Source organism: Curcuma longa, chromosome 15 (genome assembly GCF_044706935.1).
Source record: "Curcuma longa cultivar G26 ecotype Majalengka, Jawa Barat chromosome 15, ITB_CL_G26_1.1, whole genome shotgun sequence".
In the NCBI taxonomy this organism is placed as follows: Eukaryota; Viridiplantae; Streptophyta; class Magnoliopsida; order Zingiberales; family Zingiberaceae; genus Curcuma; species Curcuma longa.
The window spans coordinates 8,797,451-8,823,606 of NC_133875.1; the positions used below are offsets into that span (position 1 = coordinate 8,797,451).

Here is a 26,156-nt window from a genome sequence, read left to right on the forward strand (position 1 = left end):
TGAACTTGTTAAAACCAGAAACGATTACTTTATGTTTCAATACTTAATCCCATTATAACATTGTTAATTATTCAACCTTTACTTTTATAATGAAAAGTATACATAATATACTAACCTTGATCCATTGTATATGTATGCTTTGCTTTGTCGAATGTCACTTTTCTCCCCTTAAACCTTTTGCCTTGATTTTCTCTTTAATGATATAGAGATGGAGAGGGAGAGAGTGATTGATATGTTGACGTTCTCACAAGAGTGTATGGTAATGTGTTTTTATAGTGAGGAAGAGATGGGTTTAAAGAGACTTCTCTCTTTAAACACACCTCTTTAAACACATCTCTTTAAACATACCTCTCCACACATACCTCTTCCACTTTAATTTATATAACTTTATAAGGTTAAGGAGAGGGAATTAAAACCCAATTAACTTTATTTCTTTTATGCTTAACAATCATCACATTAAGCACTTTAATATAAGGTTAATATAACTATAATTTACATGAGCCACAAAATAGATTATTAAATATGTTAATTTGAGGGGTGTCCTAAGGCAATCGTCTTACGGTTATACTATTTATTGAATAAATAGCAATTCACTATTTGAGTGCACATTCTGTATGTGTTTGATTGGATCTTAAACTCAAATATTGAATGTCCGCAATACGATTCATAGCGTGAGAGAATTTGTGATTGGATCACAACTAGTGAGCATCTCTACACGTGTAATTATGAATGTATTGGAATTATCCCTAGTCGAGGAATTGATGAGCACGGACGTCATTGATTCTGTCGAGACTAGCACGTTTTGAACTCCTTGGTTAGCCAAGCAGCTGATCTCACTGCTGTCGACATTAGATGTTGAGAGTTAAACGTGGATGCTGGTTAAAGGTAACCAGTTCATTGGAGTGACCTGCTTTGAGACTTCATATGATTCGATATATATATGTCAATGAAGATCTCAGTGCAGCTTAAGTGCGAGTTTCCTTTGACTTGCGGTATTCAAGTCACCTTGGTCATGGAGGCTTATACTTTGACATCTTAAGCAAGCATCTCCGAGGAGGTGTGGACCCGAGATGATTGGATATAAGATGAAGTACCTGAAGGTGTTTGAATAGCCCATAGAGGATTCACCGCTCCTTGGAAAAAAGAGACGTATACCTTGCGACCGCTTGTTAGGATTGTTACTAAAAATCTTTGGCCAAAGCATTACATGTTAAGAGTACGGTACTCTTGGACACATGTACAAGTAACTTGAATCCACAGGACAAAAAAAAGCAGCTTGGGCTAGGTGTGACATAGTCAACCTAGTGGGGATCGACACATAGACCATGTCCTGAACCAAGCGGGTATAAGACGGTGAAAGGAACGAGACACGATTCAGTGTAGCTGCTGAAAGGTTTAGAACTGTTCTGGAATCAATCGTTGATTTTTCGATCAATTGGGGATCATGATATACTACTAGGTGTCACTCATGATCGTTCCGTAATTAATGGTTAATTACGAATGACCAACATAACCGAGAACCTATTGGGTCACACGCACAACAAGTTCACTGAAGGATTTAAAACGAGTTTAAGAATTGGATTCTCAGAACGAGAGAAATAAAGTCTGGTTGGACCAGACAATGGACAAAAGATGGAATTCATTTTACGAAGATAAAATGAACGAAATTGATTTCGTTCAAATCAGAGGTCGTTTGGTTATTGAACCAAAAGATTCGATTTTGAACCAAATTGAATCAATGTGGTTTGATTCATGATGGAAGAGGTTTTGGTGAAATGGATGCAATGAGAAGCTTCATCTTGTAAAGACGAATTGAACAAAACTGATTTGGATCAAATCGAAGGTCGTTTGGTTAGTGAACCAAGTGAACCAAAATTGAACCTGGTTCGCTACTGTAAAAGCTAAACTCGGTTCAGCTGGGTTATTTTCTTTCGGTTCAACTCCGGTTCAATCTGAATTAGGTTTTGGATTTTCGCAAACTGATTTAGTCAAACCGATTAGCCCTAAACCTAATTTGGTTTTGGTTTAAAAGTCGGCCACTGTTTTGTTTTGTGGGTCTGCGAGAAAAACAATTGCCGCACTGTAGCTTCCAAAGAATCGCGATTTCCCCGAACTACTCATCTTCCTCCCTTCGCCGATTGTTGTTTGCAAACCGCCGGAGAAGCGCCGCCTGCTCCGCCCGGTTAAGGCTGCTGATCGCGCTGGAGGAGGGAGAATCCAACAAGAACCCTTGTTTCCCTTCCCTATTCTCCTCTCTGTTCGCTGTTGGCCGCGCCTCTGTTCTTCTCCCACCGCGCGAGGCGCCGCCGCCCCGCTGATCTTCTCTCCCCGCCAACCACCGGAGAAGAAAGAGTGGCGCGTCCCAGTTCGGCTGCTCGCAGGAGAGAAACCTAGCCGGCCAGAGGAGAAAGGAGGAGCGGCGGTTGTGCGCCCTCTGGTTGCTATTGCAGGAGAGGACCAAGCAGCCGTCCCCTTCCCTTGTGCGTCGCCGGCAGAGGACGGAGAGGACCAAGCCGATTTCCCTTCCCTTGTGCGTCGCTGGCACAGGATGAGAGGATCAAGCAGCCTTCCCCTTCCCTTGTGCGTCGCTGGCAGAGGATGGGAGGACCACAACCGCCTTCTTTGTGTGTGTGTGGATGATCGGAGAAATCAACAGGGTTTCTGGTTCTTTCTGCCGGACAAGAGGAAGGAGGAGGAGACCTCTTCTTGCCATGAGAAGAAGCCGAACCCAAAGTTTGGGTTCTCTCTTTTCAATTACTAAGAGAGGAGAAATCTCGTTCTTGTTCAGCCATGTAAAGAACGTTTGCGGAAACTTGCGACGTTTCCGGAAAACATTCCATCATTGTTGGAAAGGTTCCGATCGATTTGTCCTAAATTAGCGATCAATGATTGACCACCGAACACTACATCGGGAATACGAGTCTCGATGATAATTAGAAAGTCCCGGAACGATCGTGACATACGTTGTTGCGTGGTTTCCAGAATAATTGTTGCGTGGTTTCCGGAATAAGACTTATCTCAATTCAATCGTCATCGTCATCGATTAGTACCGAAGACGATGATGTGACTCGTGACTTCCGAAGCTGTTCAGACGGGAGCTTGGGGGGATCATCAGTAGAGGTGGGATTCCGATGAGGACCGCTCGCTTGATACCAACACTGCTCAAGTGTCATCGGAAAGGTACGCGCAGAATTTAATTTTCTGTAAATTTTAATTGTGCACTTAAAATAATTTTATTCTATAAAAATTTAATTTCCTGTCATGTCTTGTACTTGTTATTACCTGTTGTGCATGCGCGTGTTGTTTAATAATTAGTTGTAATTATCTGTTATATTTTCGCTGTGCACATTTATGAAACGTGTAGACATGTGCATTGCACCGGAACGATCCCAACAGAACAAGCAAACCTTGAACTAAAGGAAAAGAGTATTACTTTGGTTGCAAAGAAAAAAGAAATACAAAAGGAGTAAAGCACATGATCTTTGGAATCAGAACATGGAATCGAAAGTGAAGATAAACACTCTTCAAATTGATATGACACACTGCATCAAAAGAATGAAGAGAAGAAGCAAATATATCAACAAGAATGCAAAAAAAAATGTTTCAGAAGATATTAAAATCAAAAGTGATGGTGTCCTTTTCCTACTTGGGCCTCTCCCATCCCTCCTTTCCTTCTTGCTCCTCCAGCTTGCTCTTGGTCGAATCAGCGACCTTGCGTGTCAACACCTATTAGCGGGGATCAGCGTTGCCAGCATGGCCCCTTCGACTGTCAAGTTGGGTTGAGAGTAGAGCTCGCGTGTGTACAAAAAAAAGCTAAAGAATGGAAAATGTCGAAGGGAGAAGAAAGTCTTTGCAGGTAAGATAAAACCATACTTGGTACTTACCATCGTCGAACCAAATATAGCCGAAAAAGGAGGGGGACTGCCATGCGAGCCAAGAGCTAGTTGAGTCGACGAAAAATGGTCTGTCGCTAGGGGATAACAACAGAGTCATATGTGGTGCAGACTACATTGTAAAGGGTGGTTATGGACTGTAGGGTAGTTGTGGTTGTCAAGAGTGGTCGGAGGTTGAGGTTGAAGAGAACTCAGCTAGGACGCTTTGCCTGAGAGATAGCCTTTGTGCGAGCATTAGGTCGAGAGAGTTCTTCCGGATGGGGGTTTGAAGAGAATGTTCTTGTTTGTAGTTGATAAATCAGGGCAGGCTGACTTACCCGAGCGGATTACCCCAAGGTACATCACATGCCTTCACTCCAAGTCGGACTGAAGAGCAGAGTCAAGTCCAATTGAATAAATATAGGATGTTAGAAATACAAGGGTTGAGAGACCCTCCCGCTCGAGAATAATAATGCACCCGAATATTAATCCTATGTTGATCGCAGAGCGGTCATGGAGATAATAAGGATACAAAGAAATTAAGAAATTGATCTCACCCGACAAAGGAGAGAAACTCGATCCCGCAGTTGTGAGAAAAATAAGAAAATCAGAATACCAATCTCGGGTCATGAGGAGGATAATAAGAATTCCAAGAAAGTCAGAGGACCAATCCTGCCTTGACTGGGGAGAGAAGCTCGATCTCACGATCATGAGGATAATAATAACAAGAATGCTAGAAGATCCATTCCACCCTAATTGGGAAGAGGAGCTCGATCATGCGGTCATAAGTATGATAATAAAAATACCAAGATGCCAAAAGACCAATCCTGTCCTAACCGAGGAGAGGAGCTTGATCTCACAGACGTGAGGATGATAACAAGAATGCCAAGAATGCCAGAAGATCAATCCTACCCGACCAAGGAAAGAAGCTCTATTTTGCAGTTGTGAGGATAATAATAATAAGAATGCCATAAGACCCATCCTGCCTTAACCAGGGAGAGGAGTTTGATCTTGTGATCGTGAGAACGATAATAAGAATGCCAAGAAGGCTAGAAGACCAATCCTACCCTGACTAGGGAAAAAAACTTGATCTTGTAGTCGTGAGGATAATAATAATAAGAATGCAAAAAGATCCATCTCACCTCGATCGAGGAGAGGAGCTCGATTCTGTGATCATGAGGATGATAATAAGAATATTAAGAAGGCTAGAATACCAATATTATAATCCTGCCTTGATTGGGGAGAGAAACTCAATTCCATGGTCATAAAGATGATACGTATAGAGGCTAAAGGAACACCATCTCAATCTCGCGATCGTGAAGTGTTGGGATGTATACCAGAATTCTAGTTATCTATGTAAATAAATATTATGAGAATCGCATTTTGTCAATGCTTGCATTTAATTGTATGCAAGTGTCCACTTAATTTATATTGTAGATAAACATGGTGTGCGGATTCACACACAGAAGACCATATTATCAGTTTCTTATAAATTATAAACAGTGTTCACAACCAAGATGGATTGGACAAACCATTGGATTGGTTGTAGTGTAATTTGGTCTTAGTCTGTCTTGACTATAAAATTACACTAGTATACTAAGTGTGTATTGAGCAGGACCATCTAAGGACTGTTCGATTTATACTGACTATATAATCGGACTAAACCTCTGTTACTATAAATGTACATGCTCTTAATCCCTATATAATAACAAACACATGTACTTAGTATATATTTCTTTGATTCATCAAAGGGTGAGATTTAGCGCGATAGATCAAAAGACCCGATGAGTTGGGAATTAGTATTATGTACATGGTGTGTTGTTGATTATAGAAGAAAATTGTATCCTATAATCTAGGCTGATGATGTCCCCTTGAGGAACTCATAAAAGATTATCATGTAAACCCTGCAGGTGGACTTAGTTCTGCATGATAACTAAGGTTGAGTGGTACTACTCTTGGATTAGAAGTTAATTAAATTCGAGTTGTCAGTAACTCATTTAATTGACGGACATACGATATCTTAAACACAGAGAGATTAATGTATTTATAATAAGAAGGAGCTCATATTGTAATATGAGATTGGTGCGGTAGTTCAATAATAACCCGTTAGTGGTATGAGATATTATTGATGGACTTGAGTTGGGTGTTCAGGGAGAACACAAGAAGCCCAAGCTCATCAGGAGGCCAAAATCAATTTTTCCTCTAGGTCCCTGCTGTAGCCTCTGGATAAAACCTCATATCCACCTAAGAAAATTATATGAAATTTCGGATAGGAAATTTTAAGAATTTTTGAAATTATTTTTTCGGAGAAAAAATTCTGTTAAGAAATTCTGATTAAAATTTTCGTTATAAAATTATTAATTTCTTCCGCAGAGAAAATTAATTATGATTTTTCTAATCAAATCTGGATAAGATTTGATTTAATTAGAATCATAATTTTATTTCTTCCGCAGAGAAAATTAATTATGATTTTTCTAATCAAATCCGGATAAGATTTGATTTGATTAGAATCATAATTTTATCTCTTTCGCAGACAAAATTAATTATTATTTTTTTAATCAAATTTGGATAAGAAGATTTGATTTGATTATAATCATATCAAATTTTGTGAGATGGCTAAGTTATAAAAGAGGAGGCTTGCAAAGGGAAAATTACAACGAGGAAAATTTTTTTTTCTCCTTGTGCTAGGGTCGGCCACATCTTTCCTCATTGTGAAGGGTCGGCTCCCCTCCTCCCTTTCTCTTCTTCTTTTCTTTAGGGCCGGCGGCCTCTGAGGAGTTCTTCCCTTGCTCCCTTAGGGCCGGCTCCTCTTCTCTTCTTCAAGCTCTTCTAGGGTCGGCGGCCAAGAAGAAGAAGGAAGGAGAAGCAAAAGAGAAGGAAAGAAAGGGTTGGTTCATTGCTTGCTTACCATCGGATTGAAGAGACTTGGTGGAATCATCTCGAAGGATCGTTGCCCACACAACGTTCGAGAAGAGGAGAGGAATACAGCAGAAAATCGAGAGGTCTTTAACTCCTTCTAGACATCCCGTTAAGAAGAGGTATAATTTATGTTTCCGCTTTAATAAATTGTTCTTCTTCTCCATGGATCCTGTAAACCAAACACAAGAGTCCAATGATCTAAATGCGTTGATCAAACCTTGGTTTGATTAACTATGAGGGCAACTTAAATCCGTTTCCGGAAAAAAATTTTGTTCTGCAAGAATTCACCGGAACGGATTTTTTAGTGTTTCCCATCATGAAGATGGTGAACATAAAGGACCTAAGAGACATTGATCTCGCCCTAATCGGAGAGAGAAGCTCGATCTCGTGGTCTTGAGGATGGTGCGTTTAGAGGCAAAGGAGCAGTGACCACTAGTTAATGGTGTGCTCCATTAATGTTCCTTCTTACAAGCTCCTTTGATGGCCAACTTTCTCGAGACACAAAAGCATCACCTGCTTTACTGCCTTGTGGAGGACATTATGAGGGTTCTCCATCTTTCCCCTCTATTTGAGCAGACATAATGTCGGCAACAATAACTTCATTGATGGTCCCTTCACACTCTCATTGTCCTTCTTGAAGCAACTCCTTCGATTCTTATGGCTCGATAGGTGATGGTCAAGCTCCTCTACCGCCCTCCTTCTCAACATCTTCCGCTCATCTTTTACCATAGCTTTTTGTCCTTTTTCTACAGTTGACTCCAATTTAATGGTGTCCTTTTCCCACTTGGGCCTCTCCCCTCCCTCCTTCCTTCCTGCTCCTACAACTGCCTCTGCAACCTTGCATGTCAACACCCTGTCAACAAGGGTCGACATTGTTGGTGTGGCTCCTTCGACGGTCAAGTCAATGCTAGGCTAAGAATGGAGGTCGCACGTGTGTAAAGAAAAGGAAAAAAAACATGGAAAATCTTGAGGGAGAATAAAGCCTTTGTGGGTAAGAGAAAATCATACCTAGCACCTATTGTCATCAAACCATATATAGCCAACGAAGGAGGGTTGGCACACGAGCTGGGAGCCAACTGAGTCTACAGAAAATGATCGGCCACCAAGGGGACGGTGGCCGAGTTGTATGTGGTGCAGACTACCCCATCAAGAGAGGTTATGGACCGCAGGGTACAGCAGTTGCGATTGTCAACAGTGGTCAGAGATTAAGGTTGAAGAGAATAGCTCAGCTAGGTAGGACACTTCTACTTGGGCGAGAGAGATCATTCGGACAAGGTATGGAAAGAATGTTCCCATCCATAGGATATTGTTAAACCCGGGCAGGCTGACTAACCCGAGTGGGTTACCCTGAGGTACATCAAAAAGAGTAAACTAAAGTTAAACCAATTACTTTTTGTTTTGAAAATAACAAGAAAGAACACTACAAAAGCGAATGTCTAGAACTTAAGAACAAAAAGAAGACATTTAATATTACATGGGATGATTTCTCAACAAAATCCTGAAATGATGAAGTCATCAATAAGGCAAACCAACTCATAACTTTCATGGTCCTTGACAAAGGAATAAAGAGCTCAAGTGAAGAAGAAGAAGAATCAAACAACGATGGATCTTCAAGCGAAAATGAGGTATATTTTGCAAAACTTGGAAAAAATTGTATGATAATATTGCTTGTTTAACAAACTCCCTCTAAATTTTTGTCCTTCTGATTAGTAGGAGCAGGAGCAGGCGTCCTGCACTAGTTGGCCCTATGACCCTGTTCACCACAACGATAACATATAGTAGATTTATAATTAACCTGTGGTGGCTTTTGTTGTGGTTGTTGACGTGAAGGACGTGAGTCTTGAGGGTGGGATCGGCTGTTTTGGTCACCTTTGACTATCGGCTTCTGGTTGTGCTATTTTTCCACAACTAGCGCACGCTGGTATGCCTCTGAAACGGTCCATAATGAATGAAGACTGAGGGCATCCTGCAAGGGCTGGCGCAAACCCCCCAAGTATCGTGCCACCATATGCTCCTCGATCTCCGAGAGGTCGTTTCGAGCAATCAACTGGTAGAACTCTTCCGTATATTCATCGACCGATCTCGCACCCTGCCTCAATAAGTGAAGTCGTTGAAACAGAATTTGGGAATAGCTGAAAGGAAGGAATTGAGCTCTCATCTTCTTCTTCATTTTTTCCCAATTGGTGATCTTGGGTTTGCCTTGTCTCTCTTGTGAGCGTCGTAGTTGTTCCCACCATGCGGATGCTCAACCCTTGAGTCGGATGGCAACCAACTTGACCTTCATTCGATCGGGTACCTCCTTGTAGTAAAAAATCCTTTCTATTTCGTTGAGCCAATCAACGAATCCTTTTGCTTGTAAAGTTCCTAAAAACTCAGGTAGATCAACTCGAAAATCGAAGTCTACATACCGTTCTTCTCGACCTCGACAATCTGCGACCCTATCGGGGTGGTGGTAAGGATTGTCAAAGGTGGATGTGGAATCAGAATCACGGTCATAGCTCCTTCGATCTTCAAAACCTTGCGTCGCTAGACGCTGGGTTAATTCTGCGACTTGCCTTCGCAAATCCTCAATTGTCTCCTCTTGCATGGTACGAGTTTCCTCTATCAGAACCCTATGAATGCGACCGCGACTGCCATGTCCACGACCACGATGACCCTCCATCGGATCTGATGCGCTCTGATACCAACTGACGCCGGACGGGATAGCGATTATCCCGGGGGCAATATTAAATCTGTTGGTTCGACTGTGAACGTCGGAAACAATCTTCTAAAACCTGTTAATTCGAAAGAATAACAAGAGATAGAGAAATAACGACATTGCCGAAAATATTATTAAACCAAAACTTCCTCTCCCTAAACATCAACATATAACATGTTTATATAGACCCAAACTCTAAGAAAGATTCTTCATGAAAAGAAAAATTTCTTAACAAACTCTAAAAGAAAGATTCCTCATAAAAAAGAAAATTTCTTAATAGACTCAATCCTAAAAATCCTAAATGGATTTAAAAAATTCTAAAATAAAAAATAGAACTTTTTCAAAACTACTTTAAATACCAAAAACTCTAAAAATTACTAAAAATAAAAATTATCAAAATTAATAATAAAAATCTTTAGATGCTCCTGCATCAATCTCCCTCTTAACAGACACGTCCTCAGAGTTCTTTGTTAACCATAAAGTAATCTCCCTATGTGTCTTAAGGTTGGACCCAAATCAAAAGGATAATATATATATATATATATATATATATATTTCTAAAAATTATTTTGAAAAGATTTTTACAGATTTTGAAATGATTTTCAAAATTAATTTTTAGGGGCATAAATAATTTTGAAATAATTTTAAATTTTTAGACATCCCCCTAAATCTAACACTTCCTTAGGGCTCCTTGTTAACCACAAGGCAAACTCCCTAAATATCTTTGAGGTTAATCTAAATCAAACAGAGTAAATAATTTTACATTTTTAGAGTATAATTTTAATTGAACTTTTAAGATTGGACTCCTCCTAAATTTGACACTCCCTTGGGGCTCCTTGTTAACTACAAGGCAATCTTCCTATGTGTCTTAGGGGTTATTCCAAGTTAAAAGAATAATTTATAATAGATTTTACAAAATAAGATTTTTTAAAAATAATTTTAGTAATAATTTTTTTAATAAAAAACTTAGTTTTTAAGAGGTCTTTTTAAAAATAAGATCTTTCAAGAATGACCTCCCCCTGAACTAGACACTATCTTAGGATATCCTTGTTGACCACAAGGATTTTCTACCTATGTGTCTTAGGGTTCTTAGACTTAGTATTGACCTAAAGGTTTGTGTCTAAGTGTTGGTCAATCAATTTTCAAATATATAATGTTTTGAAATATATAATATAGATACACTCAGCAAGCATGAATCTCAAGTACATATCAAGTTTTCAAAAATAGTTTTATAAAAATATTTATAATAATTTTTGAAAATATTTTTCAAAACTTTGTGTTTTAATTTCCGTATCATCTCACCCATACTAAGTGTCACAATACATGACATATAAGGGTTACCCTATGGGTTATGTGAGATGAGTTGTCAATTTTATCTTGATTAAGTTTAAGTTAAGTTCTAATGAATGTTTGACTTTGTGTTAGATTCAGGTTTAACCGTCAATTAATTAAGTCCACATTTCAAGAATCAGTTTCCAAGCAGTGGTGAGGCACAGAGGCCTTCTTGGGTATCGGAACAACGACCACGTTCTAAGACAAAACTGATTCAAGAAATTATGACCTTAACTAATTTCTTGAGAAACCTTGGTCTAACTAGTCTAGGATGTGGTGAGGTAGCTTCGGCCAGTTCCACTTGACCCGGTCAAACTTGAGTTTGGTCAGACTTGGATTTGTTTTGTTGTTTGACAAGTAAAGTCGGATTAAATACAAAGATTTAAGTTTAGTCTTACCGGGCTTTTACCGGGCTAGTTGGGCGAGTCAAAGTTTACCCGGAATAGCCGAAACCCGTTGATTAATATGTATGCATGGTGATTGATTAATGGAGTTCATCACTAATCATGGAAGAATTAATTTGGTAATAGAGTTGATTAATTGGTGATAGCATGCATGCTTGGAGATTAAGGAATGCAAATGCAAGAATTAAGCTCATGCAACACGTAGCATGCATGCTTGGAGATTAAGGAATGCAAATGCAAGAATTAAGGAATGCAAATGCAAGAATTAAGCTCATGCAACACGTACGTAGAACCTCATGCATGCTTTGGTCGACCAATGGTCGACCAACTTCCCTTGATCGACCACTTGGTCGATTAGCTAGCTCTGATCGACCACGTGGTCGATCAGCTTGTCCTGATCGACCAGCGGTCGATCAGATAGGCCTGATCGATCAGCTAGCGTGATCGACCATGTGGTCGATCAGGCCCGACGTATCCATGCTCCTCTTAACCGGGAAAAGATAAGAGTAGATATTGCCCGGAAAAGTAATGTCTTGATCGGGAAATATACTACCTTACCCGGGAAGAAGTTCATCGTAGTCTAGAGTAGGGTGGCCGGGAAGAAGAGAAGTGAAGCTGTGAAGAAGAGAAGTGATCGGGAAGAAGAGAAGAGTATCGAGAGAAAGTTGCCCGGGAACTTGACCGGGAGTAATAAGTTTTTGCCCGGGAGAAGTAAGATCTTGCCCGGCAAGAAGATTAACTTTGTCGAGAGACGTTTGGCCGGGAGAAGAGATGTTTGGCCGGGTAAAATAAAGCCGAGAGAAGCTTGACCGAGAGAATGCTTGGACAGCCTGATTTCTGTCCGGAGGAGAGTGTCTTAACCGTAGAAGTGAGATCTTGCCTGGAAAATATAAGATAGTGATTATCTGATCAAGAGGTGAGGCCGAGAAGGTATTGCCCTTGGCCGAGAGACAAGAAGCCTTTGTGGCTCAGGACTGTGATTGCCGAGAGCTTGGTGCTCGTGGGCGAATGGAGAGAGCTTTGGTAGCTCGTCTCCGGATGGGTCCAGGAAGAGCCTTTGTGGCTCAGGACCGAAGTAGCCGGGAACTTGGTGTTCGTAGGCGGATGGAGAGAGCTTTGGTAGCTCGTGTGCGAATTGGTCCAGGAGAAGCCTTGGTGACTTAGGACTAGGTTGGCCGGGAGCTTGGTGCGAATGGCCGGGAATTTCTCTGGGAGCCTTGGTGGCTCAGAACCAGATTCTTCAGGGAGCCTTGGTGGCTCAGAACCTGATTGGTCCGAGAGAGCTTTGGTAGCTCGGCTCGGGACCGAGAGCTTTGGTAGCTCGATTTCAGGGAGCCTTGGTGGCTCAGAACCTGAGTGGCCGGGAGCTTGGTGCGAATGGCCGGATGGTCCGGGAGAGCTTTGGTAGCTCGGCTCGGGACCGTGAGCTTTGGTAGCTCGATCTCAGGAGGAGGGTCTTGGTGGCTCGGTCTCCTGATTCCTCAAGAGGAGGGCCTTGGTGGCTCGGTCTCTTGATTCCAGGAGGAGGGCCTTAGTGGTCCGGTTTCCTGTTTGGTCCGAGAGAGCTTTGATAGCTCTACTCGTGACATGGACTTTAATGTTTTATCCATCCTTATACCATGTCCTTGTGCTGGAATGTTTTAATGCTGCTTTTGAGTGTGCAGATATATAGGACAGGTTATGGAGGAAAATTCAAATGGATGGTGAGAGTTCCAAGGCGGGCTTTTGAGCTGTCTCTTCTGCAGGGAGAGTTCTGTGACAACGGACGGCAGCTGGTGTCAGCTTTTGGCAGGGATCCGTTGGGCACAAGAACCAAGCAGAGGCTATAAGAGAAGCAAGAAGCAGCGCTAAGGAGAGAGCTTACATGAGACTCACACCTTTACTATTGATCATCCTTGAGAGCTCAGTAGCGTCATTGCCTATCTTACGAGAGCCTGATCGTGAATCGAAGAAGAGGAAACAAGAGCAACGTCCTGTGTTTGGAGGAACAGGCTTGTGCTGCTAGCTGTTCTTGTTGGCTCTGTCTAGAGCAACGTCATGTGTTTGGAGGAACAGGCTGAGCAGCAAGCGGTTCTTGTTGTCTCTGTTGTCCGGTCTTTGATTCACTGTATTCTCCTTGTCTTGTGCTTATCCTTGTATCTTTGAGACATTCTGTGGAGAGGTTCCTCCACCGAGAAGGAGAAGATTATAGCCGGTATTTATCGGGGTCTGATCTACCGAAAGATCGAGGGATCGTCCACCTTACGGACACGCCGAGGAGTAGGAGCATCATCTCCGAACCTCGTAAATCCTTGAGTTAGCGTGCTGATTTCAGTCTTCGTATTTCTGATTAATCATTCCGCTGTGCTAACGAAGACGAAGCAAGAAAAAGGCAAAGTGTGGACGGCTATTCACTCCCCCCCACTTAGCTACGCAGACCAAGCAAGGTACTCCTTACCCCACTTGACTACACAGACCAGGCTTCCCTATCGTACTATCATCTCACCCCACCCTGGTACTATGTTGGTAAGTGTCAATCACTCATGTGTCCTTAACTAACTGTTCTAGATTAAGCATTAAGTAAACATGATGACATGACATGTTATATGTATATATGCATGACATGACAAGTATGCATGAGTCAAATAATTCACGCGAAAACTTTTAGTTTCTAATTATGTATCAAATTCTCGATTTGATACATTTCGTGTGGACCCATGAGTGTGTCAACTCACTTTGACACAATTTGAATTTTATTTAATTTGCTTCATTTGGTAATATTTTAAATTAATTTCATAATTATAAGTATTTTTAATTAAGTTCATGGCTTTTACTTGATTTCTATTAAGTTATGCTTAAATTTGAATTTTGAATTTTAATTTCAAATTTTAAATTTTAAATTTTAATTTCAAATTTTGAATTTTAATTTCAACTTTTGAATTTTAATTTCAAATTAAAGATTTAGATTTTGATTTGAATTGATAATTTGTATAATTTGATTAAGTTATATTTGTATTATTAATTTGTTTAAGTTTTGTTTGAATTATTAATTTTGATTTGAATTTAATTTCAAATTTTTAATATTTAATTTATTAGAATTATTCATTATTTCATAATTAAAGGGTACATAATTATAGTTAACTTTATTATTTAATTTCAAATTTTTAATATTTAAATTATTTGAATTATTCAATATTTCATAATTAAAGGGTACATAATTATAGTTAATTTTATTAATTAATTTTAAATTATTAGGTAATTTTGAATTATTCAACTTATTTTGGTTTTTATTAATTTTATCTTATTTGATTGAATTATTTTTAATTTTTAGATTTATTAAATTATTTGAAATTAAATTCTTAAATTATCAATTATCTTGGTTGAATGAGTTAAAGACTTCGTCTAATTTTTCATTTATTTGAGATAAATCTAAATTAATTAAATTTAAATTATTAATGGTTGAATTTGTTAAATTTTAATTAGTTAAATTATTATTTAATTCAGATTTATTAATTAATTTATTTAAGTTTGGTGAATTTTTCTTGTTGATAAAATCTAAGTTTGAATTTTACATTGTCATCTAATTTATATCAAATTATCCTAATTATATCAGTGATCTATTTCATGCAACCCAATAGAGGATAAAATGGTTGAGCCAATCCCCATGAATAATTACTCATTTAAAAAAAGACTAGATGTTTGACAACGGAAAGTCCTAGTAGATAAAGGTTGATCGAATGCTTGTCAAGGGAAAGTCCTAGTAGGTTAAAAGAACCGAATGATAAACAATGAAAAGTCCAAGTAGGTCAAGGGTGACCTAATATTTGGCAAAAGATTAATCCTATGGAAATGAAACTTTGGTGGTGAGAAGTCTTGGATGTAAGCGTGCTTGAATTCATAATATTAGTGGTTGTATAAAAAACTTATAAGAGGTTTCTCTGCTTCATAATATTAGTGGTTGTATAAAAAAAAAAGTTTCAAAAAAGAGATACACATAGTGGACTCGCTCTGAGTTCATAGGCCTTAGACATAGCTCCCTAGGGGTGTGAACCAGGTAAAAGGTCCTTTGTCTCTTGTCTTCCTTTTAATTGTTTATTATTCCACTGCTACTAACACTCTAATAGAAAGAAAAAGAGAAAAAAGCATTGATTGATATTCATCCCCCCCCCCCCCCCCCCCCCCTCTATAGATCTCACATGGTCCTACTTCTATCAAATATTTATTGGTGCAATTAATTTCTGGCCAATGATGACCACATTCAAATAAGGTTTTTTTTAATATTCGATCAATATGTTAAGGGAGATTATGTTTGATCGATGTTTTAATTGTTACTAAAAGGAAAAGATTGTTAGTGCAATCAATCTCTAGTCAATGTTGACTAAGTTCCAATTGGGAATTGGTAAGATGTCCAAGTTGGTCTAGAAGACTAGACACTTAGCACTGGTTATGTTGGGATTGTCCCAGTGCAATGCGCATGTTTACACGTTTCACAAACGTGCACAGCAGAAATAAACAAATAATTAAGACTAATTATTACACAACACACGTATGCAAAGTAGGAAATAACAACGTACAAGGTATGACCAAAAATTAAAATTTTCAGAATAATAAATTATTCTAAATGCGTACCTCGCAGATGATGACGTTGAGCGGAGTTGGCATCAATCGAGCGGTCCTTGTCGAAGTTCCGTCTCTATTGGTGATCCACGTCAAGCTCTCGTCCGGACGGCTTCAGAAGCCATGAGTCGCATTCATCGTCTTCGGTACTAGCCAACGATCGATGATGATTGAATCGAGAGAAACCTTATTCCGGAAGCCATGCAACAACGTTTGTCGCGATCGTTCCGGGACTTTCTAACTATCATCAAAAATTGTATTCCAAATGTAGTTTTCGGTGGTCAATCATTGATTGCCGATTTGGGACAAATAGTCAAAACTTTTCTGACAAGGATGGAATAATCTTCGGATGCTTCGTAAGCTTCCGTGAAATTATAGATGGTCATCGGATGACCTGGATTAATTGGCAATGGTTGAAAATAATTTCCAACAATCGAACAACAAATCCTGACCACAAAGCCCTAATACAATCCAACAATAATTCTGACAGTGATTTCACAAATCACTGCCCGCTAAAAATAGCTCCGGCCACAAAGGGGCAGCCCTTCCAGTAGCATCTCCGACGGACCTAGGCAGGAGCTCTGGCGATAAATCCTCCACAGACCAGAGAAATCCAATCCAGCAGCAAGCCCTTAATCCGGCGGACGAAAAGTAAAGGCTGAAATAGAGGAAATAGAGGGATGCGCCCGAAAGCTATCATGCCCGGTTCTTCTGGCGATTCCATTCGTTCACCGCCGAAGAAGGCGACGACAGGCGAAGGAGCGGCGCCAGCAAGGAGCTAGGGTTTCGGCTCTTCCTCCCTGCAACTGGCGACAATCATGCTGACGGGAATGACATCGCAGCTCGGGAAGAAAGCAGACCACGTCGTCGCTCGGGGAAGAAGCTCCGGCGGAGTAGAGGGCGCTCGATCAGAGAGGAAACACCGACCGATAACTTCACCTTGACCCGCCACACCGCGATCGCCAAAAGCCCACACCGCGAGGAGGAGATCAACAGGGGCAACACGACACGGGGAGAGAAGCCCTGAAATCACGATCGGCTCGGCAGCGTTGCTCTCCGGTCCGATGACACCTTTGCGCAGACGGTAGTGGCAGCGCTACGCCGGGAGAAGGGAGGCACGGGGAAGAGGATACACCGTGGCAAAAATTGTGATACTGCGATTTTATTGAGGAGCTACAGTAAAACCTAAATCATGTTTTTGGTTTTAGTTTTTAGTCGAAAACCCAGAAAAGAAAAACAAAAATAAAACCCTAATTCGGGTTGAACCAGACCAGATTACTATAGCGAACCGGTTCACTTTTGGTTGGCTTGGTTCACTAACCAAACGAACTCCGATTTAATCCAAAATAGTTTTGTTCGTTTCGTCTTCACAAGACGAAGTTCCTCTTCTCTTCCGTTTTGTCAAAACCTCTTCCATCATGAATCAAACCAAATTGGTTCAATTTGGTCCAAAATTGAATCATTTGGTTCACTAACCAAACGACCTCTAATTTGAACGAAATCAGTTTCGTTCATTTCGTCTTCATAAGACGTGTTCCATCATTTTATCCTTTGTCTGGTCCAACCAGACTTTATTTCTCTCGATTTGAGAATCCAATTCTCAAATTTATTTTAAGTATGGACTCTTTTTGTTGCAAACAAATATAAAACTCTTGATATATTCATGAAGTTTTGCAAAAGGATTGAAAACTAAAATGGAATTCAAACTTGATTGAGTTTGAAGTGATCATAGAGGAAAATTTGAAAGAATCTTGATTTTCAAAACTTTTGTAAAACTAATAGATATACACATAATTTTTCCTATCCAAGAGATTACCTCAACAAAGTGATATCATGGAATGAAAAACTTGTGCACTTCAATAGGTGGCTCGATCTATGCTAAATGAGTTCTCTCTATGGGTTATTTTTGAGCCGAAGCAATTAGTACTCCTTGTTATTTGCAAAATATAGTATTTTTGTGCCTATTTTTATTTAAAATTCTCTATGAACTTCGTTTTAGAAGAACACCTTCAATCAAATTGCATTCTATGATATTTGGCTGCAAAGTGTACATTCTACATATCATGAATCATCTTGAAAAGATAAAATCGATTTTAGTTGGATAAACGATGCTTTAATAAACCTTCTCAAATGCATCCTAGGCACTCACCAAGTTCATGTATCCTAGTCTATCCTACAGAGAGGTGCTCGTCCAGTAAATCTATGATTAATAAATTTCATTATCACAATAGTCTGCTAACAACTTTTGTTGCAGGAGCTAGTTCCCTCGAGCTGTGAACTATATTTCTCGAGAGAAAAGCTCAATTACAACATAGATGCCATAACTTTTGATAGAATACATAACATTCAAAATGAAAAACATAACTGTAGCGTTATCTCAAAATCATATATAACGAGATTTGGAGTAACAGTAATGGAGACACTTGCATCCCCTCAAGCTTCAGAAGCCTCAGCTGCAGTTGTCTGCTTGTTGACTCTGCTTCTCAGTTCTTCGAATGCTCTCATACTTTCAGCATCAAATCCTCCAGCAAACTAGGAATCAACACGAGTTCAGTAAAAGATTTGTAGGTGATGGAAGGTTTATTTTACATGAAGCTGGTACCTGATGGACTCTGAAGGCGAATCTCACTCCCTGCAGAAGCAAGAACTCTCTGGTTGGCTCTTTCTCGCTGCCACCTAATGCGTCCAGCTCCGAAGAAACCCTTTTCATGTACTTCCTAGCCAGCTGCACTGATGCTAATTTGATCTGCCATGATTGAATCATGTATTTATTTAAGCATCTTCCATTCGGTGTGTCGTACAATCCTCGAACTTAGATTTTAGGAACATGTATATATATACCTTGCCGACCACACCAGAGTCTGACAACCAATCAGTTGGAATTCCGAACTCCCTGTAACGAGCAATAGCCATATCTCTTGTTCGTAGGAGAGCATAAATACTATGTTCCATTCTGAATCAGCAAAAGGGTTTCAGTAACGTGGGATTCTTACTTCATGTAGCTCAATCAACTAGGTTTCACGAGAAGGAACTTACTTTTCTAGCAAAGCGTACATCTTCTTGAGAGCAGCTTCACAGGGAAGTTTGGGGTCATCTTCGAAAGATGAGACTCTTTTCTCCAGCTTCATCAGATCTTGGTACTCGAAAGCTGCTTCCCTCATGGCATCAGCCTTACTCTCGGGCCAATCGAAGTGCTTCAGAACAGCCCTCTCATCCACCTACAGAGGCAAATATATATATGTGATCTTGGACATGCAAGTTCTATTTAATTTTATCAATGCGGCGAGCCTGATCAGTCAGTTAGCTACCAAGAAGGAGAGTTCTTCGTCTAGCCAGTTGACGAAAGCAACGAGATCTTCGACGTTTGTGAATCTTGCTGCTCGAACCTCCGCGGCTAAGGACTCTACAAACTCGCCTTGGGTCTCAACATCGGCTTTAACCTGCGTTTTGTTAATTAGCGACCAGTTTCGTCTCTGATTTAAGCAACGACGATCGATCGTTGCATGGATCGAAGCAGTAAAGGTGTTCTCGAGTGCTTACTGCTAAAAGGAAGGTAGATCGGTTGGCGATCTCTCCCAGCATGTTGTTTCTCGCATCGGCTACATTGGACGCAGTGGAGAGGACTGAGGACGGCTCCTTCTTGGCTTCACGTTTCATGAGGGACTGATAGAGCTCTACCAGCTCAGGTGCGCGATGCACTTTTTCGCCAGTAGGCGTTTTTGTTAGAGCGCCGGGAGGGGGAGGCGGCCGCGGAGGGCCGCCCGAGGGAGGTGGCGGCGGCGGCGGCGCGCCAGGGGGTGGCGGCGGAGGTGGTGGAAGAGCACTTATTGAAGTGGCGGGGGAGGTCGGAGCAGCGCCTCCACCAGATCGCTTGGGAGGCGGCCGAGCAACCCTCGGAGACCTCTTCTCAATCTGTGCCAACTGCATCTTGCTCACCACTGGGCTCTCTACCTTGGCATCGCCGGGTTGCTCGCCGGAGTCTGTAGAAGCGGCCTGGGTTGTTTGTTTCTCCTTGATTTGAGTTAGTTTTGGAGGCAAAACAACTGATGGTTTGGATCTGGAATCGAGATAAGAGTTGAGCGCATTGTTGCCGAATCTTTCGGCTCTAGCTTTCTCTGCCTTCTCCTTGATCTGCTTCTCCCTCTCCATCGCCAGCTTGTGGCGGTCCTTGAAGGCCGGGTACTTCTCGTCCGCCACGCCCTCAACTGACTTGGACATCAACTGGAACGAGGCCGCGACGCCGTTCAACTGCTCGTCTTCGGCACTGGGATCCTGTTTCCCGTAGGTGGTGATGGCGACGCCGTCGCCAGCATTCCTCATCATGAGCGACTCGAGAGGCCCCCTCGGCCGCGAGGAGCGCTGCATCGCCGAGCGCTCGCTCATAGGTGACGAGAGGAGGCTGCTGGCCTCGTCCCGGCCGCTTCTGCCGCCGCCGCCGCCCCAGCGCTTGAGCTTCTGGATGAGACCCTGCTTCTTGCTGACGGAGCTGAGGCGACTGGAGAAGCTGTCGACGGAGGCGTTGTCGAAGTCCTCGCTGCCCGGCGATGAGGGCGCGGAGGAGATGTTGCTCTCCATGTCGGTGTCGCCCTGGCCGCGCTCCGAGCCGGCGTAGTTCTGGAGGAGGCGCTTGGCCTTCTCCTGGGACTTGGGGCTGAGGCTCTTGTTGAGGTCGCGGGCGGATAGCTTGCCGGAGGGGGTCTGGTAGTCGCGGAGCTCGTAGCGGAGGCAGGCGTTGACCCAGCGCAGGTAGACCAGTTCCTCCACCTCGCCGAAGCGGTTCATTTGCAGGCCTTCCACTTGCTTGATGAGGTCCTCGTTGGCGTGCCGCAGCTTGTTGATCTCCTCCCTCGCCCTCGCCACCATCTCGGTCTGTAATTAAGGAAGAAGACAAGTTCTCCATGTTTGTACCAGATTTGCAGGTTGTTAATTAATTGATAAAAGAGAGCACACCTCCGTCATGTTGGCGAGCGCTGCGGCTCTCGCCTCCGCCTCATCAAGCTTCACCATCAGCTCCCTCTTCTCGTGCTGCAGCTCCTTGCTCTTCCTCCTCAACTCCACCACCTCCACCTCCAGCTCCTTCGCCGCCTTCATCTTCCTCTCCACCTCCGCCTCCTTCTTCGCCGCCTCCTCCTCCTTGGCCTGCAGCGCCGCGACCTGCTGCTTCAGCAGCAGCAGGTGTCCCTTCGTCTGCCGCGCTTCCTCCTGCATCTGCCGCTGCAGCTCCTTAATCTTATTCCTAGCCGCCTCCACCTCCTTCCTCGCTCCCGCCCCCCGCGCCACCTGCTCCTCCAGAATCCTTTTCTCCTCCTCCAACGAACTCACCGTGATCTTGAGCTTGTCGATTTCCATCGCCTTCATCTTGACCTGCTTCTGCAGCTCCACCACGTCGGATTCCTGTTCTTTCAGGCCGTAGTACTCTAGCAGCTCTCCCTCCAGCTTCACCTCCCGCTCCTCCAGTTCCTTCACCAGCTTCCGTAGCCTCTCCAGCTCCATCTCATAGTACGAATCCTCTTTGACAACGGCGAACTTATCTGTACTCGACAGTGGCAGCTCAACCTCGCCGGAGAAGAGATCTTCGAATTCTGGCAGTAACTCATCCTCCTCCTCCTCCTCCTCTTCCATCAGCTTGCTCTGGATTGAGCTTATCACGCTGCTGATTCTCTTCACCTCCTCTTCCTCCTCTTCTTTCTCCTCATCCTGTTAATCAATTTCAGCAAGAGATCGATGTAATCTCCCATGTATTGGTGATCAAAAAAAGAGAAAGAAAATCTAACACATATACCGGAATCTTCCTTTCAGTAGAATCAAAATCCAGCTTTGCCTCGTCATCCCCTGATTCATTCACAATTGATCTGCTTTTACAGATATCTATCTATTTATCTGATGAAAATGATGATCGACAAATTAACAATGATACCTGGAGGTTTTAATCGAGGGGGTTTTGAGCTATTTGCCTGCTTAACTGCAAGGGCTGCAGCAGTGGCAGCGACCAGGAATCCTACTCGAACAAGCATGAAGAGTTCTTATCCGGAATCTCCTTAATTCATGCATCAATCTCTCATTGCCCGTTCAAGCGATTTGGAATCAGCAGGAAACCGAGGGAGGAACCATCATCAACCCACGAAGGCAAGACGAAATTATCATGTGGTGCCTTCTTTTCATCGGAATTCTAGTTAATTCGAGCTACACATGTTGAATAAGGGAGCACCACCAGTTCATGTGGCTGCATTTCTCTGTTCATATCACTGCATAAATACATAGCATATTTTCAAGAAAAGATTTAACTTGATAAAAATATTATATAGAGAACACATTTATATATTAAACAAACTGTTATATTGTTGTAGCATCTTAAAATTATTATAGCAATTAAAACTCTAAAATAGTTTTAAAATATTTTTGATATAGTAGGGGAGAATTTATAGAGAAGGATAAAAAGCTACGTGGTTGGGAGAACTCAAGTAGGCCCCACCTTGATATGCCGTTGTTTGGCTTTATTTGTCTCTTGGAAAGGCAGCGCAGGTGGGTGTTTTCTGTTCACATATATCTAATAGGTAGCTAGGCTAGCTAGCAGGCTTCCAGGATAAAGAAGCAACGGTCGGGATCAATCTTCCACAATGAAATGCGTGTTTTGCATATTCTGGCGGCTTCACAGCCAACAATAGATAGATTTTTAGATAGATTTTTTAGGAATATGTCATCTCAATAATCATTGATTTATTATTATAAATTAAAAAATTATAATTGATCATGATAGAAAAGAGTATTATTCAATTTCATTAAAATTCAAATCCTTATCTTCTTCTGCAAATCTGCTCCGTCATAATTAACTCAATTATATCCCGAGAGTTATTTTTATTCCTTTCAACCTATGAAAATTGGACACTAATTTGACAATGTGACATGGAGTTGGTTATCTCAATGTGACTGCCTTTCTTTTATTTTCCCTACTGTACATACGATAACGAAGGATAATAGGCAGAGGAGTTTGTCATAAAATTTAATATTTATAATTTTTTTAAAAAAATTATTGAGGCATTTCTAATTATCCATATCGTTGAAAAAGAATTTCTCTTTTAAAATTAAAATGATTCGCTCACCCGTTGTTGCGACCAAAATATATCGCCTCTTTTTAAGAGCTTCGTGTTTGTTATGCCTTCCTACTCTTGATTATCCCAGCGTAGCGGTCCAAGGGAGTCCTGAGATTAATATGCATCAGAAGACGGAGAGATGTCCGGCAAGATTCCTCATGCTTAAGTCATTAAAAAGAAAATGTTATGTTTCCAAAGGGTAGTTGGAATAATTTTCTGATCATGAAATCATACCTTTTTATTTACTTGTGTCGGAATTGCTCACTGCGCATCACTGCCCATGGATTATGGTAATCGTCATTTATTGTCACTATTATGACGTCATAACGGTAGGGATCTGGATGTGCCTAAAAATAATTTTAGCCACATAAAACGCAACGGAAAAGGAATTCCTCCAGAAGATCCATGCGAAACCATATTCGTTTTACCAATTCTATCTACTGGAATCGATGTTATCTTCGATGCGAGTCCTTCGCAAACCCGACAGCAACTCTTGCATTCAAAGGTTCACGGATCTCAGCACGATCAGTGTGTTCGCGCCTCCACGATATCCACACGAACACTGATATGGAGAGGAACCAGATCGTGGTGCTAGCCACAATACTAGGTTTGGCCAAGGTAGAAGAGAAGAGGAAGAAGACCAATAGTCCTTCTCTCAGGAGCCTCTCATCCTTTTTATATCCAACCATGGAATATGAAGGAGTTTTAGCTCTTGGGATTCCATGGAATTAATACCTTTAATAATCTTATACATGCCATGCATGATGATCATGCAACCCTTTTAATGATGCTCATGCAACCCTCTTAATGATGAGGGAATTAATACCCTATTAATCTCATGCATGATGATCATGTAACCCTCTTAATGGATTCGATTTGACTTGAGTCCAACTCGAGTTTCACTCAATCCGAATTGACACTAAGGGCTGACACTAACAATAACTACCTCCCGTTATCATGTTAGTGATGGATCATGGCGAGTTACTTCTTGCCATGGGAGCCATGTGAGGTTTTCTCCCTTATTCGGACTAGATCCTTACAGTCTATTTGGATGGGGTGATAAAAAATTCATTAATGAAAGAGGAAGGGAAGGAAAGAAAAGAAAGGAAAAGGGAGGACAAGTAAAGTTTTATGTTCCCCTTTGTTTAAAAGGGAAGAGAGGTTCATTAACGTAACATGTATTATATTGTTTGAAAGAAAAGGAAAGAGAATGAAAGTTAAATATATAAAGTTACAAAAATACACTCCCTTTTAAAAATAAATCTATATGTGAAAAAAATATGTATAGCTCATTAAACCTATGGATATAAATTTTTTCTAAAAAATTATGTCAATATTGCATATAGAAGCTAGGATATGGAACGTCCTAAAAAAAGGCAATGCATGTTTTTTGGATAAATCTTTGTCTTCAGAGGAGAAGAATAAAAAGAAGATTAGGTTTACATGTTCCTACTCTCTTGAGTCCTATCCTCGGAGAAATATATGGCGAGGGTTGGTGCCAACGTTGTGGAGTGTGAGCGGTTGGACATTGGATGGTAATGACACGCGTTATATGAGGCAAGGTTGTCAAACTCGCTGGAGAGAGCACCAACCAGAACACAACAATCTCGAGTTACTGATATGAGGCAAGGTTGTCAAACGCGTTATATGAGGCAAGGTTATTTACTTTTTTTTTTTTTGCAGAAGAAAAGATTGTCAAACTCGCGATTCCAGTGTTGACTCGGTTAGGGGTGCACAAACTCGTATCGTAAATTCGTATCCTAAACTCGTACGAGTTTACAGATAATTCAAAAAAGAGTTATAAAATGTCAAATAATATATATTTGATCATAACTTCATAAGAACAATCACTATTTCACATATCTAATAAAAAATCATAAACATAGTTATCAACAACATGTTTTCACATATAAAAAAAGACTAAACATGAAAATTTAACATGAAAAGATATGAAATTTTCAAAATTTATGTTTCAACATCAAGTTACAAAATGACAAATTTAAAATTTCATACAAAAATAGTCCAATAGATACACCAAATAAGCTTCCATTGTCCAAATTATTTGATAAAAGGAAACGTCAAATAAAGATTTCCTTTGTTTATCGAGTTTACCGAGTTTACCGAGTTGACTCACGAGTTTACCGAGTTGACTCGCGAGTTTACGAGTTTACAAGGGGGTCCGATTTTAAGCTGATTCAACACGGAATTGAAATAATAGTTCGTAAACTCGCCGAGTTGACTCACGATTTTGACAACCTTGGTATGAGGAGCGACGATATAAAAATGAGATACCTAAACAGATGAGTTAATTTGAGAATTAATATTTTAAGATAAGGATAAAATTGGAACAAAATATTTTTGAGTTCTCCTTCCCCTTCCTTACACCTTAAATCGGAGTGTAAGAAATTATATTGATTCATGAGCATGCAAGGGTGAAACTTACCCTTCTTTTCCCTTCCCTTCCTTAACTCACTCTATCCCAAACAAGGGTCAAAATTTTCTTTCCCCTTATTTATCCTTCCCTTTCTTTCCCTCACCTCCTCCCAAACAAAGCGTTAGGATCATTCGATGCCTATTTTGGAGCTCTACAATACTAACCTTGGAGCATGGTACTTAAAAGGTCGAATTGGAGTATTCAAGTCGAGGTGTCTTGAGTTGAGGCATTCGTGTACTCAAGTTAGAGTATTTTAAGTTGAGGTTGTAGGATTAAAATATGCGATAAAGGGGGGTGAATATTTCGCCTTGAAAACTTTCTTTCTTTTATGAAAACAAACATAGAGACACCGTTGTAGCGGAAAAATGAAATTAAAATCAAGCAAAAAACACAATTTCTTTTTATGTGGTTCACAATCTAGCAACTGCTACTTCAAGGCCCATGATCCTTTGGACCGTATACGAATGGACAATCCACTAAAAACCTTCTCTCTGAAAACTTTCAGAGAAGAAGAAAATGCATACAAGGAATAAGAGAGATAGTAACAAACTACTTTTCCCTTTTAAAATAAATGCAAGTACCAAAAGAAATAGTATACCGACAACTTTTAAATCAGAGTTTCATCATGGTTATCTGATAGCCTCTTAGTGTCACAGTAGTGGTACTTGCATGGATTGGAACAGCAGAGAAGAGATGAGTCGATGAAAGGAATGGATGTAGAGTCTCGGATCCCATACTTCTTTTATAGGACTTGTTCGATCGATTGAATCATGTTTAGTCGATTGAACCTTCCAGGCGACTGAATGTTTA

At 40.9% G+C, this 26,156-nt stretch overlaps 1 protein-coding gene across 1 annotated transcript; it reads right to left on the bottom strand.

Annotated features, from left to right (window-relative positions):
- Window positions 1–18,016: 18,016 nt before the first annotated feature.
- Window positions 18,017–22,140, bottom strand: LOC141846163 (protein CHUP1, chloroplastic). The gene is made up of 9 exons (XM_074734162.1): window positions 21,739–22,140; window positions 21,604–21,653; window positions 20,772–21,518; window positions 19,362–20,690; window positions 19,130–19,261; window positions 18,858–19,039; window positions 18,663–18,774; window positions 18,424–18,567; window positions 18,017–18,353 (listed from the first exon to the last, which is right to left on the bottom strand). Exons 1-9 carry the CDS (start codon window positions 21,833–21,835, stop codon window positions 18,255–18,257), a joined length of 2,892 nt encoding a protein of 963 aa, XP_074590263.1. The 5' UTR covers window positions 21,836–22,140; the 3' UTR covers window positions 18,017–18,254.
- Window positions 22,141–26,156: the final 4,016 nt, after the last annotated feature.